The following is a 13,655-nucleotide window of genomic DNA, read 5'->3' on the forward strand; positions in this document are numbered from 1 at the left end:
CCAACAGCAGAGCTCTCATTAGAGTCCAGAATTACCCAGAAACCTCTAGCACATGACCGTGATCACAAAAATTGGAATTTAAACATGCAGTTAGCAGGAAACACCAGAAACTACTGTTTCCCTCAATAAAGCCAGGAACAGCCTCAGACCAACAGCATCCAACTCAAACCTGAATCCCAACAAGCAGCGCTCCAATAACTCCTCTGAAGAGTTCCTCCACAGAAGCCATGAGAGAGGAAGCAAACCGACTGCCCGAACACAAAACCCAAACTGATCTGTACATCTATCTAACTAACACACTAATGGCAAGAGCAGCCTATATCACATTACTATTTATATTACCAATGCCATTAATGCACAGTACTGACTTCGCATCTTCCCAGAGTCTTTATGCTTCATCTCCTCACAGGTTTCTGTGGATCGTGGTTTTATCTGGACCCTGGTCTTGCCTCCTGCCGTGGTCCTGCCTGAGACCCACTGCTATCATTACTAGTAGTAGTCGTAATGTTTCCATCGTTATTATACGTACTACTCTCATTATATGAAGCCTTCTGTCATACGCATTGAATGTGTTGTAACTCTGTTGTGTTGTTCATTCTGTACACATGATGTCTATCACACTTCATCCTGATAGAGGATCCTCCTCTGTTGCTCTCTCAGCTCTCTCTCAGTTGTTCCTGTTCTGATGTGCGGGTCAAAGGTCAGAGGATGTCACATGTGTACAGATTGTAAAGCCCTCTGAGGAGAATTTGTGATTTTGGGCTGTACAACATAAAATAAATTGAATTGAATAAATACATTTAGTTCTTCTCAGGACAGCAGAGGAGATCTCTGGCTAAACTAAGTTCAAGCTTTTAAACAGAAGAATACATCATCAATCACTTCTGATCAACAGCAAACAAAGTCCCCATCAATCCCGAGGTATAATTATCATGTTTAACGTTGAAAAGGCGCTCTAATAACCTTGGCTTAATACACATTGCATGTGAAATTTTGACATCTTCAACTATCAAACGTACTCATTTATGCTTCTCTTGTTTTTCAGATAGAGAGACCATCATGTATATCATTTATTAACACCTTTAAAACAGCTTTGCTTTCAATAAACAACTCGTATTGTTATCACTTTCTTTCATACATCTTTGTGGAAATGCTTTTCACAACAGTGTGATAAGGAAATGTGCCTTAATTTGAAATGTTCATACAATACTAATATATCCAATCAGAGGGCAGCTTGTGAGTTCACAGCAGTCGTGCAGCTACATTTCTATTGTCATACTTTACACCTTAAAGAAGCACGACTGTATTCTCAGTGTCTGATAAACCCTTAAACCTGCTGGGCCCTGACACGAGAGGCCTACATCTTAGCAAAGACAAGACTTTTACATACGATTCGGATTTTGGACATATTTAGCCCGTACAGCAAGGGGTTGAAAACCGGCTGGCATGTAAGCCAGTATAATGATAACACAATTCTCAAAGTATTGGGTAGATTGTTCATATTGAACCTGCTCTGTAATACTTCAAAGCAAGCCCCACATGAGAAGTTGAGCAGAGAAGCGAGGTGAGGTGTGCAGGTACTGACAGCTTTCTGTCTGGTCTGTTTACAACCAGAGAAACAAACTCTGAAGATCTTCATGTACGTGTAAAATATTAGAATGAGAGGACAAACGATCGTGAGTGAAGTAGCAATGAGTCCATAGATGTTATTAACTGAAGTGTCATCGCAGGCCAGTTTGACAATGGAGTAGTTGTCGCAGTACACTTTCTCAATGATGTTCCCACACAGCTGTAAAGAGCTACTCAATGAAAGCAAGAGAAGGATAACAAAACATGGGATTGACCACGTTACAGCAATCAGCATGGTAACCTTGTTGAATGTCATACGTGTGTTATATTGTAGAGGACAACAGATAGCAAGATATCTGTCATAAGACATGACGGCTAAGTTATAAAACTCTATATTTACATACGAATGCAAACAATAGATCTGCAGGAAACAAAGTGGAGCAGAAACCGTGTGAATGTCAGAGAGGATCTGAACCAGCAGGAATGGAAACAACCCTGTACTACCAAACAGTTCATTCACAAACAGGCTGCAGAGAAAAAGGTACATGGGTTCATGTAAGCTTCTGTTCATACAGATAACCACAATCAGAAGGAGGTTGGAACCAACAATTAACAAATATAAAAGCATAACAATCATGAAAATCAAGTATTTAAACACCCCGGTGTCAAAGTAGGCACTAAGTGTGAAATAAGAAACGTATGTAGAGTTCATCATGATTAATCCTCTTGGTTCAAAATACTTCATCACTTTGCAAAGGAACGTAAATAAGTACAATACTAATGTCACATGTTGTTTGTTGTAAGTGTCCAACTAGTGAACATTTTGACAAGTATGACAGAGTTTAGTTAAAGCATCAACAAACAGTCCACTTACTGTCAACCAGCTAGAGAGGAATCTTTAGTGACAAACATCTCTAACTGAACACCACTCTCTTATTTACAGTCAACATGAGCAAGAAGCTACAAACAGTTGATGAACCTCTGTGAAGGACTGACTGAGTCCCTCTTTACTGAGCTGTAACTCTGCTTCTTATAGACATTTCAAGTCAGATAGCAGCAGCAGAGCAACGTCATCATTAAAGGTTACAACATCCGATTCTCTAATTGATGATCGCTTGATGACTGGTATTTAGAAGATGTTCATTAAAAAGAGATATGTAAGGAATAGTTCAAGATGGTGGAGATAGTAGGAACCTCAGGTACTGAGCTCGAGTTAATGTAAATAACAAATTATCAACATCAATAAGAAAATATCAAAAATACAATGTATAAACAAAATAACTGAGAAGATTGTCTATGAGTATACAAATAGTGCAATATTAAAGGGATGCAGGGGAATGGTGGCGGTACTCTGCCTCTCAAGAAGTCTGAAGTCGTGTTAAGTCCTATGTAGGTGAGCTTGAGTCTGGTGGAGACGATGGTGTTGAGACTGTTATCAATAAAACACATTCTCACTTAGTTCCCCTTCCTGTAGTCCAGATGGTTATGACTTCATCAGTTCATGTGTTGGAATGGAAGGCAAACCGATGAGGGTCTCTGTTTCTGGGTAGCGAGGATCACATGTGGTCCTTTACCAGCTGCTCAAAGTGCATAATGACCACAGAGGTTAGCACCTGTGGACGGTAGTCGTTCAGGTATGCTGGGCAAACAACTGACTGCTGGAACTGGGACTCTGCTTTGTCCAGTATTACCTCTTCACCAGTCTCTACAGGTTGAAGATTGTTCTCTTATGTTCCAAAAGCCAGCCCTGAGTTGTATGGACTTGAGGAATTAACTTGCATTTGTATCGCAGCTTCCTCGTCTTCTGACCACTCAAAGCTCTTTATGCTACAACATTCACCCATTCACACTGATGGACGAAGCTACCATGCAAGAATCATACACTAATTCACACACCGATGGCTCAGCCTTTGGGAGCAATTTGGGGTTTAGGTCAGTTTGACATGCGAACTGGTGGATTGAACCGCCGATATTCCGATTGGAAAATGACCCTCTCTACCTCTAAGGTGTGCCTCTTCAGTGGATTGTTTTATCCTCCCACGGTTTGTGATTGGAGAAGACCTTAACGGATACTGTCATTACTGTAAACCTGCGTTGACTTCAGTAAGAATTGGCCCCGAGCACGTCGCCATCTGTATCACTGCAGCAAAGCCTCTGATTATCCAAAGTGACTTCCAATAAGTGCAGTCAACCACTAGATAAACAAAATCACGTTGTACATCAACTTCTGTCTTTGGCCAATGGGGGAGGCGGCTGGATAGACCTCCAGAATAATATTTCAAAGCAGAGGAAGGCTGGGTCATGAAATCCAAGTGGGCCATGTTCAAACGTAGCGACTGTTGATTACATAATAATCTGCTGGTGGACACTAGCACTGAGTCTTTTAAGGGTTGGTGGCCCAGGAGACTCCTGTAGCCATCACAGAGCCAGAAGAACAGCAGCTTTGTGGTCACCAAAGCAAACATCTGGGAGTGGGAGGAGTTTGGGAGACTACGGAGAGGGTCTTTTGGTTAGCCTCAAAGAGATTCTGATAAACCATCAAAACTCTCAGGATGGTTTCGTGCAGGAACTAGCTCGGACAGTCAAGTCTCCACCAGTTCCAGCATCCGCACGATTCTCTCCAGTCCTCGCTCTGTCGGTCCGGGAATTCCCCGTGCCGTCTCTGGATCCCTATGACGGAACACTGGGGAAGTGCCAGGGCTTCCTGTTGCTATGCCAACGGGTATTTGACCATCAGCCTCAGACTTTTGCCTCGGACGGGTCCAAGGTTTGCTACATGGTTGGATTACTGCGGGGAAGGGCTTTGGACTGGGCCGTGAGAACATTAGGTTTTGATTGGCCTAATACTGTGTGTTATGTGGACGTTTTGGAGGATCTGAGGAGGGTTTTTGACCCTCCGGTGGACTCCGATTATATGGCTAAGCAGCTTGTCAGCCGGAGACAGGGCCAAGCAAGTGTAGCGGAACAGTCGGTGGTCCGGCCGACTCCGGCTCCCCGTATTCTGACGGCATTCCGGCCGACTCCGTATCTAGCTGATGCCTCGGAGCTGCAGTGAATTTGGGTTCCTGTTCCTGCCGCCTTCGAGTCGCAGCGACCTCCAGTTCCTGCCCCGCTGCCGCCTTCGAGTCGCAGCGACCTCCAGTTCCTGCCGCCGCTGGACCAGCATCCTGTTCCCCGGAGCCCCGACTCAGAGAGTCCGAGTCCGGCCCGCCTGAGCACCCGTGTCGGAAACAAGTTTGGCAGTCCGGCCGACCGCCGGAGCACCTGTGTCCAAAGCCTTCTGCGGCCCGTGGCCAGTCAGATCCAGTCACCCCTCCTCCGGACCCCTTCCACCCACCCCTTTTTGTCTGGTTGTACGTCTGGAATCCGTTCCTTAAGGGGGGGATACTGTCAGGATCCAGGATCCCTGTCTGACCCATTGTGTGTTACCTGTTTCCCCTGATCTCCTCTCATGTGTTCTGTCATTCCCCTGTTTGTTATTGTGTGCCATGTGCTCTGTATGTCCTCTGCCTGTCCTCTGCCTCTGCTCTGTCCTCTGCTTTTTAAAGTTAAAAATATTATTGATGCCATTGCACCTGTCGAGAAGAGTTGAGCTCACAGAGAAAGCCGCCTTGGATACATGCATACACGTTCAGGGGAAAGTCAGGATATAAAAGCACGAAGCATATACTCAAAAATCAATAGTTAAAGTATAATCGAAAGATAAGGTTTATGATCATTATATAACGAATGTTTAATGCATAGAGTGATTTAACAAATGTAAAAACTGATTATAATAATGTTCTGTGTACCGGAGCTGAGATGTGGAAAAAGTGTTTGTCATGGTGTGTCAGCAGACCGAGTGAGTCAGGAACAGATGTTTTGGGCGTAAGTCAGGAAAACAGTCATGGGACTTGGAATTCTGCTGCGAGAGATGACTTACACGGGCAAGAGGGTGGGGAAAGGATCATGTGTTCAGAATAGGAGGGAGGGGAACAGATAGCCCAAATCAAGGATAAAAGGAGACGCTTGCAAGCCCCAAAACGGGATTTCTGCACGGGCCGTCCAGACGCTCTGAGAAGAAGATACGGACGATTGCAACTGAAGTATTCGAGGACTTCGTCTCGGTTCACGGAAAGAAGACCGCTGTTCGTGGACAAAGAATTGAAAGACGGAGATTTTCCTCTCCCCACTGCTCGACTTTAACAACTGAACAACGGAGGAACACAGCAGCCCTAGAAAGACTTTGTACTGGGCCTTGAGGACTGTTTGCCGAACTCCGCTGCCAGAGCAGGAGGAATCCGAGGGTCTGGCCAGACCTTCGCTCCTAACAACTCCAAAATAACCTTTTCATCGCACCTTTGGAAATCCAGCTCCAACCGAGCCGTCTCGGCATCTAAAACCAATGAGTATAATCTAAGAAGAAAATTAAAGTAACGAATCAAGTGTAGTAACATTTTATGTGAGCTGTAGCTTAACCCTTGCTAACTAACTAAATATAACCTGCAATAAATATCTAATCTGCATTTAAAGTAATTTCTCATGTGCATTTATTTGCTCAAGCAGTAAAAGTTCCTCGTAGCAGTAAAAAGTTAAATCCATTGTATGTCTAACAACTGAGTTCTGTAAGGTTATCCTAGAGACCGCATCCACTTAACAATCCCTTACGGTTTTAGAAGTAATCCTAGCCGTTAAAACCTAACCTGGCATTTACCAAGAGCACGGATCCAGAAGAGGGAAGCTGCCATAACCGACGCGACCGGTAGGAGCGCCCGGGGTCAGGGTGGCCTCTCGCCCGAGTGCACTCAGACCGGAGGAAGCAGGGTAGACGTCGGGAGTAACGGCAGTTAGCAGAGCCAGGCGAGTTCCCTCGCAAGAACACCAGCTCGACAATCTTTTAATAGAGAGCTGAGTCAGTAAGTAGCCCCGTATCGGGCCAGAAGTACCCCAGGATCTAACAACCCACTAAAGTGAAGGTTGTCTCGGGTAAGCAAAGATCTCCTTGGAGAAATGCTACGCTGGTCAGAATAGAGAAACGAGAGTGTCGTAAAGCTGAGCGCAGGTGGCGAAAAACTAATCTCCAGGTTCACTGTGACATCTATAAAGAGAGACTTCGCAATTATAATTTGGAACTTAGAAATGCAAGGCAGTCATTCTTCTCTGACATCATAACCAAAAACAAGAACAATACACGCGCCTTATTTGCTACCGTCGACAGGCTAACAAACCCTCCAGTGTCGGTAGCTGCTGAGCTCCAATCCACCTGGGCATGCAATCAATTTGCCACCTTTTTTACTGACTAAATTCAGAAAATTAGACAAGCAGTCAGTGCCTCCACATCAACCACAGGATATGTGTTGTCCCGATCTAACATCCATTCAAATATCATGACACAATTTCATTCAATCGACCGTAGAAGCCTAGAAGACATTATACAACATCTGAAGTCATCCTCCTGCTGCTTGGATATTCTACCAACACACTTTTTCAAAAATATTTCAAACTGCATGACCACTGATCTCTTACATATTGTAAACACATCCCTTCTCTCAGGTGTCTTCCCACAATCCCTAAAAACTGCAGTTATTAAACCACTCCTAAAGAAAGCTAGTTTAGACTCCGCAACGATGAAAAATTATAGGCCAATATCAAACCTCCCATTTTTAAGTAAAATAATTGAAAAAGCGGTTTTCCAACAGCTGACCGACTTCTTGACCGTAAATAACTGCTTTGATGTTTTCCAGTCAGGCTTTCGACAGCACCACAGCACTGAAACTGCTCTTGTTAAGGTCTTCAACGACATCCACTTAAACATAGACAATGGCAGAAGTTCAGTCTTAGTGTTACTGGATCTCAGTGCTGCATTCGACACGGTCGACCATGCCATACTCCTAGAAAGACTAAACATCTGGGTGGGACTCTCTGGCACAGACCTTAACTGGTTTGAAGATTGAAGACTTTTCTGTTTGCTGCTGCCTTTAATTGAACCACATTCAATTCATATATTTATCAATTTTCTGCATTTCTGCATTTTACTACTGCATTTTATTTCTTACACTGTTTTTTAATTGTTTTTAAATCTCCTTTTCTTTTGCCTTATGTTTTGATGCTTTTAATGGTTTTATGTGAAGCACTTTGAATTACCTTGTTGTTGAAATGTGCTATACAAATAAACTTGCCTTGCCTTGCCTTGCCTTGGTGCTCTGATGTGAGTGACAGGTTTCTTCTTTTTGATACAGGGGCATCTCCTGGTCACGTAAACTTCAATGTCTCTTTTCATAAAGGGCCAATATAACCTATCTCTCGCCAAGGTAAGGACTCTCTCAGTTCCTACGTGACCCATGTCATCATGGAGGTGCTTTAAAGCCACTGCGTGGTACTTTGTTGGGAGGACGAGTTGTTGCCGCTGCGTTGTCTGCCTGTACACCAGTTGATTCCTGATGTGGAGTTTCCCCCATTGATGCATGAATTTTCACAGCGGACCAGTCGCTCCTCATCGATCTTCATTTGACAAGACTCTCTTCGTTTCCTTCAGTCTTATTAGTGCCCCAATTGCTGGGTCTTCTCTCTGAGCCTTTGCCAGCTCATCATGGTTAATAGTAGGCAGATGTCCTATCCCATGAGGCTCTGGGTATTGTGCAAGATTAAGAGTGGCCACATAAGCAATGGCTTGTTCCTCTGCAGCCTGACTACCTTCCCACGTTGCAAATACAGTTTCCTTGGACAATTCTTCAGTGCATTCTGTCACATACCTGTCAAAGTCCAGTGGTAGACGGGAGAGGGTGTCAGCATCAACATTGCTCTTCCCTGGTCGGTATCTGATATCAAATCGGAAGTCTGCAAGTTCACCTACCCATCTGTGACCAACGGCATTTAGTTTGGCTGTGCTCATGACGTATGTTAGTGGGTTATTGTCTGTGTAGATTGTGAAGTGGGGCGCATAAAACAGTTTTCTGCTGTACTTCCTTTTACCTGCAGCAATTCATAGATGGGCTTGGCGATGCGGGAGAAGTCTTGGATGTATGTCCTATAATAACTGAGAAATCCCAGTAGCTTCCTGACATCTCCTACCATGTTGGGTGTCTTCTCCCTCAAAGCTAAGACAGCATCCAGGTCCTTTGGGTATATCCGTACTCCCTCTGCAGAGACCAGCCTTCCCACATACCTGACTTCATGCTTGAATAGATCACATTTTGTTGGTCTGAGCTTCACACCATGCCGCTGCAGAGCTTTCAGAACCCGCCTTAACCCCTCAATGTGATCTTCAAAGGATTTGCCATAACAAAGGACATCGTCCAGGTAGGGAATACAGCATTCATCCTGCAGGCTGTCAAGCATTTCCTCCATGCTTCTCTGAAAGGCAGCTGGAGCATTGGAGAGGCCAAATGGGATCCTCACCCATTCATATAGACCCCAGGGTGTGACAAATGCTGTCATGTGACGTGACCCCTCAGCGATGTAGCCCTGGTGATAGGCCTTTCCTTGGTCCAGAATGGTGAACCAGCTGTGACCTCCAAGGGTGTTAATTAGGTCTTGAATGCGAGGTAAGGGGTGTCGGTCTGGCACAGTCTTTTGATTGAGTAGTCTGTAGTCAATGCACAGTCTGAGTGTTCCATCTTTCTTTCTAACACAGACCACTGGAGCAGCATATGGTGATTTTGACTTTACTATCCATCCCTTAGCAAGCAGAACCTGTACATATTCCTTGACCTCCTTGTCGAGTGGCTTAGGAATAGATGCATAAGTTCGCTGGACAGGAATATCATCCTTAAGGTTGATGCTCATTTGGAGACTGGGGATGCATCCGATGTCGTCATCGTCCTGAGCAAAAGCTCCAGATTCTTCGTACAGCATTTGATTGACTTATTTCTGTTGTTCCTCTGTTTTATGGCTTATGTCAACAGGAGGGTGCCACAGTGGGATTGAGTTGCCATTGTTTAACGGAGTGGCTGGTGAAACTAGGTTTTCATGTTTCTTGTGACTCTCTGGCTCTGCTACTTCTATTATTTCCTGAACAAGCTCAATACTGCCAATAACTGTCTTGCTGGGCAGTATCACATCCTGCTCTGTGTGGTTCCCTATAGGCACTTCAACATAGGACCTGTCAGACTGACGGATTTCCACTAGCCCCACACCCATGTCTAGTCTCTCTAAAGGTAAGCTGTTGAATTTGGGTTAAAATAACACCAATGAGCCAGAGGAATGAAAATTGTCTGGGATTTGACATTTGACATCGGCAACTTCTCCAGGACGGATGATAGCTCCTTTCAGACCGACCTTCACAGTAGTATATTCTTCCTCTGGTTTTTGGGTCTGCATTCGACACGGTTGACCATGCCATACTCCTAGAAAGACTAAACATCTGGGTGGGACTCTCTGGCACAGCACTTAACTGATTTTAATCCTACTTGAAGGACCGAAAATACTTTGTGTCTGTAGCTGATTACACATCAGAGCTGACTAAAATGACATGTGGTGTTCCCCAAGGTTCAATACTGGGGCCTCCTCTGTTCAACATCTACATGCTTCCACTAGCTCAGATTATGGAAAACAACAAAGTGTGTTATCATAATTATGCAGACGACACACAAATCTACATAACTATGTCACCAGGGGACTATAATCCCATACAAGGGCTGGGTAACTGCATTGAACAAACCAACAACTGGATGTGCCAGAATTTTCTTCAATTAAACAAAGATAAAACAGAAGTAATTGTTTTTGGTACCAAGGACGAACAATTGAAAATCACCGCTCAGCTTCAGTCACTGATGTTAAAACCCACAAACCAAGCCAGAAATCTAGGTGTAGTTATGGATTCAGACCTCAACCTGAACAGCCATATCAAGACAATTACAAAATCAGCCTACTATCACCTGAAGAATATATCAAGGATTAGAGGACTTATGTCTCAACAGCATTTGGAAAAACTTGTCCACGCATTTATCTTCAGCAGACTGGACTAATGTAACGGTGTGTTTACAGGTCTCTGTAAAAAGTCCGTCAGAAAGCTGCAGCAGATTCAGAACGCTGCAGCTCGAGTCCTCACTAAGACCAGGAGGGTGGATCACATCACTCCAGTTCTAAGGTCTTTGCACTGGCTTCCTGTCCAACAAAGAATTGACTTTAAAATCCTGCTGTTGGTTTACAAAGCACTGAATGGTTTAGGGCCAAAATACATCTCTGATCTGCTGCTACCTTATGAACCATCCCGACCCCTCAGGTCGTCTGGGACCGGTCTACTATCTGTTCCCAGAGTCAGAACTAAACATGGACAAGCAGCGTTCAGTTGTTCTGCTCCACATATCTGGAACAAAGTCCCAGAAAGCTGCAGGTCTGCTGAGACCCTCAGCTCATTTAAATCAAGATTGAAGACTTTTCTGTTTGCTGCTGCCTTTAATTGAACCACATTCAATTCATATATTTATCAATTTCCTGCATTTCTGCATTTTACTACTGCATTTTATTTCTTACACTGTTTTTTAATTGTTTTTAAATCTCCTTTTCTTTTGCCTTGTGTTTTGATGCTTTTAATGGTTTTATGTGAAGCACTTTGAATTACCTAGTTGTTGAAATGTGCTATACTAATAAACTTGCCTTGCCTCCAGACACCTCCCATTGCCACACAAGTTATATTAAACAAAAAGTGTCTTGTGGTGTAAGCTGAGTACCATCATTCTTTTATACTAATGTATGGGTTTATAAATGACAATTGAAATATGAATACTCGTTACATATTTTGATATTAATTATTATTCATTAAAACTGCTACAAGCAGCAATGCTACACATCCAGATCCCTGCGTGGCAAACTATCAAAACACTAAAACAGAAGCTAAGGAAAGCTAAGCTCAGGCTGGAACAAGAGTGATGTTTCTCTCTTTTCTTGTTCTTGTACTGTTAGTCTTTATTTCAATTTAGTCTAAGGATGCAGTCGTTGAATGTTATTGTAAAGGCGGATTTGGGATTTTGGGCTCAGTAAATAAAGCTGACCTGTTGCAATGGACTCAATCTGAAACCTACTATTGCTTTGTGCTGTTGAGTCCGAGTCATTACAACACATCTGGGAAGGTATAGGCAGTGTGGTGACATTTAACAAGCCAAGGTATAAAATCTCACAAAGTGAAAATATTCACCACGGTTTTATGATTTTAGATGACGTACCTTTGCTTCATATAGAAGATTAAAACATAAGGATGTGAAAACAATGTTGACACGAGTCAGCCAAAGGCTTACATTTATTCTTTTCTGTCACATGATCTTCACTTCCTAACTGAACTCAGAAGCAGACTTTTACACATGCTACGTATTTTGGACATGTTCAGTCCGTACATTACAGGCATGAGGAACGGCTGGCAGAGAAGAAAATACAATGATACAAATATTCACAACATATTGGCTTCACCGTCTATGTTCACAACTAGACGGTGAACTTGAAACTTCAATTTAACTTCCAATGTTCTGACTCGTGTACATTTTCTCGACTGACCTGAAGTGCCCGTGCACACGAGGAATGAGGGAACGGCTCTTACTTGTTTGCATCGAGCTGTTGTTCCTATGGAAGATAAACGCCCTTATTGTCCCTTTAGACAAAAACATCTCACAAAAGATCATGTCTCTCCGATCAAGTGAGAAGCATAAACACAACAGCTACATTTAAAGAGTGAAAAGAGTAATGTTTGTGCTCAACTTCTTTTGGAGAGCAAGGTTAAACTCAAGCCGCTGTGCACAACCTGCATGTGTAATGTTCTTGCTTCCCACACACACATGAAACTCAGGCCTTCATTAGTGCTGATACTGGTGAAGTCAGAGGAGGCATTCATTCATGCATTCATTTTTTCATGTAAAGCTGAATTAAACTAACCTGTTAAATTTTTACCACACAATAGACGTTTACATGTGATGCGGATTTTGGATATTTTCAGCCCATATAGTACCGGGGTAAAGAGAGGCTGGCATGTTAGAAAATACAATGATAATACAATTCCCAACATATTGGGTACATTGCTGATATCAAATCTGCTCTGTAGTATTTGAAAACAACTACCAAAGGAGAAGTTGAGCAGAGAAGCGAGGTGAGGTGTGCAGGTACTGACAGCTTTCTGTCTGGTCTGTTTACAACCAGAGAAACAAACTCTGAAGATCCTCACGTACGAGAAGAAGATTAGAATGAGAGGAACAATGATTGAGATGACCGTGTAAATGAGTCCATAGATGTTATTCACTCTGGTGTCAGAGCAGGCCAGCTTCACAATGGAGTAGTTTCCACAGTAAACTTTGTCAATGATGTCCCCACACAGCTGTAAAGGTGCACTCAATGAAAGCAAGACAAGGATAGCAAAACATGGGAATAACCACGTTACAGCAATCAGCATGGCAACCTTCTTAAATGTCATACGTGTGTTATATTGTAGAGGACAACAGATAGCAAGATATCTGTCATAAGACATGATGGCTAAGTTCAAAAATTCTCCACACACATACGAATAGACACAGAAGATCTGCAGGAAACAAAGTGGAGCAGAAACCGTGTGAATGTCAGAGAGGATCTGAACCAGCAGGAATGGAAACAACCCTGTACTACCAAACAGTTCATTCACAAACAGGCTGCAGAGAAAAAGGTACATGGGTTCATGTAAGCTTCTGTTCATACAGATAACCACAATCAGAAGGAGGTTGGAACCAACAATTAACAAATATAAAAGCATAACAATCATGAAAATCAAGTATTTAAACACCCCGGTGTCAAAGTAGGCACTAAGTATGAAATATGAAACGTATGTAGAGTTCATCATGATTCATCCTCTTGGTTCAAAATACTTCATCACTTTGCAAAGGAACGTAAATAAGTACAATACTAATGTCACATGTTGTTTGTTGTAAGTGTCCAACTAGTGAACATTTTGACAAGTATGACAGAGTTTAGTTAAAGCATCAACAAACAGTCCACTTACTGTCAACCAGCTAGAGAGGAATCTTTAGTGACAAACATCTCTAACTGAACACCACTCTCTTATTTACAGTCAACATGAGCAAGAAGCTACAAACAGTTGATGAACCTCTGTGAAGGACTGACTGAGTCCCTCTTTACTGAGCTGTAACTCTGCT

General features: G+C 43.1%; 2 protein-coding genes across 2 annotated transcripts; both read right to left on the minus strand.

Annotated features, from left to right (window-relative positions):
* Nucleotides 1-1,357: 1,357 nt before the first annotated feature.
* LOC306779711 (olfactory receptor 10J4-like) lies at nucleotides 1,358-2,284 on the minus strand (the record flags this gene model as incomplete). The annotated part of the gene is made up of 1 exon (XM_079271692.1): nucleotides 1,358-2,284. The coding sequence occupies one exon, from the start codon at nucleotides 2,282-2,284 to the stop codon at nucleotides 1,358-1,360; it is 927 nt and encodes a 308-aa protein (XP_079127818.1).
* Nucleotides 2,285-4,499: 2,215 nt separating this feature from the next.
* On the minus strand, nucleotides 4,500-13,342 carry LOC306779545 (olfactory receptor 11A1-like; the record flags this gene model as incomplete). Its single annotated transcript, XM_079271509.1, has 2 exons — nucleotides 4,500-4,780; nucleotides 12,412-13,342. 2 exons carry the CDS (start codon nucleotides 13,340-13,342, stop codon nucleotides 4,500-4,502), a joined length of 1,212 nt encoding a protein of 403 aa, XP_079127635.1.
* Nucleotides 13,343-13,655: the final 313 nt, after the last annotated feature.

Source organism: Melanostigma gelatinosum (assembly GCF_949748355.1).
Source record: "Melanostigma gelatinosum genome assembly, chromosome: 7".
Classification (NCBI taxonomy): Eukaryota; Metazoa; Chordata; class Actinopteri; order Perciformes; family Zoarcidae; genus Melanostigma; species Melanostigma gelatinosum.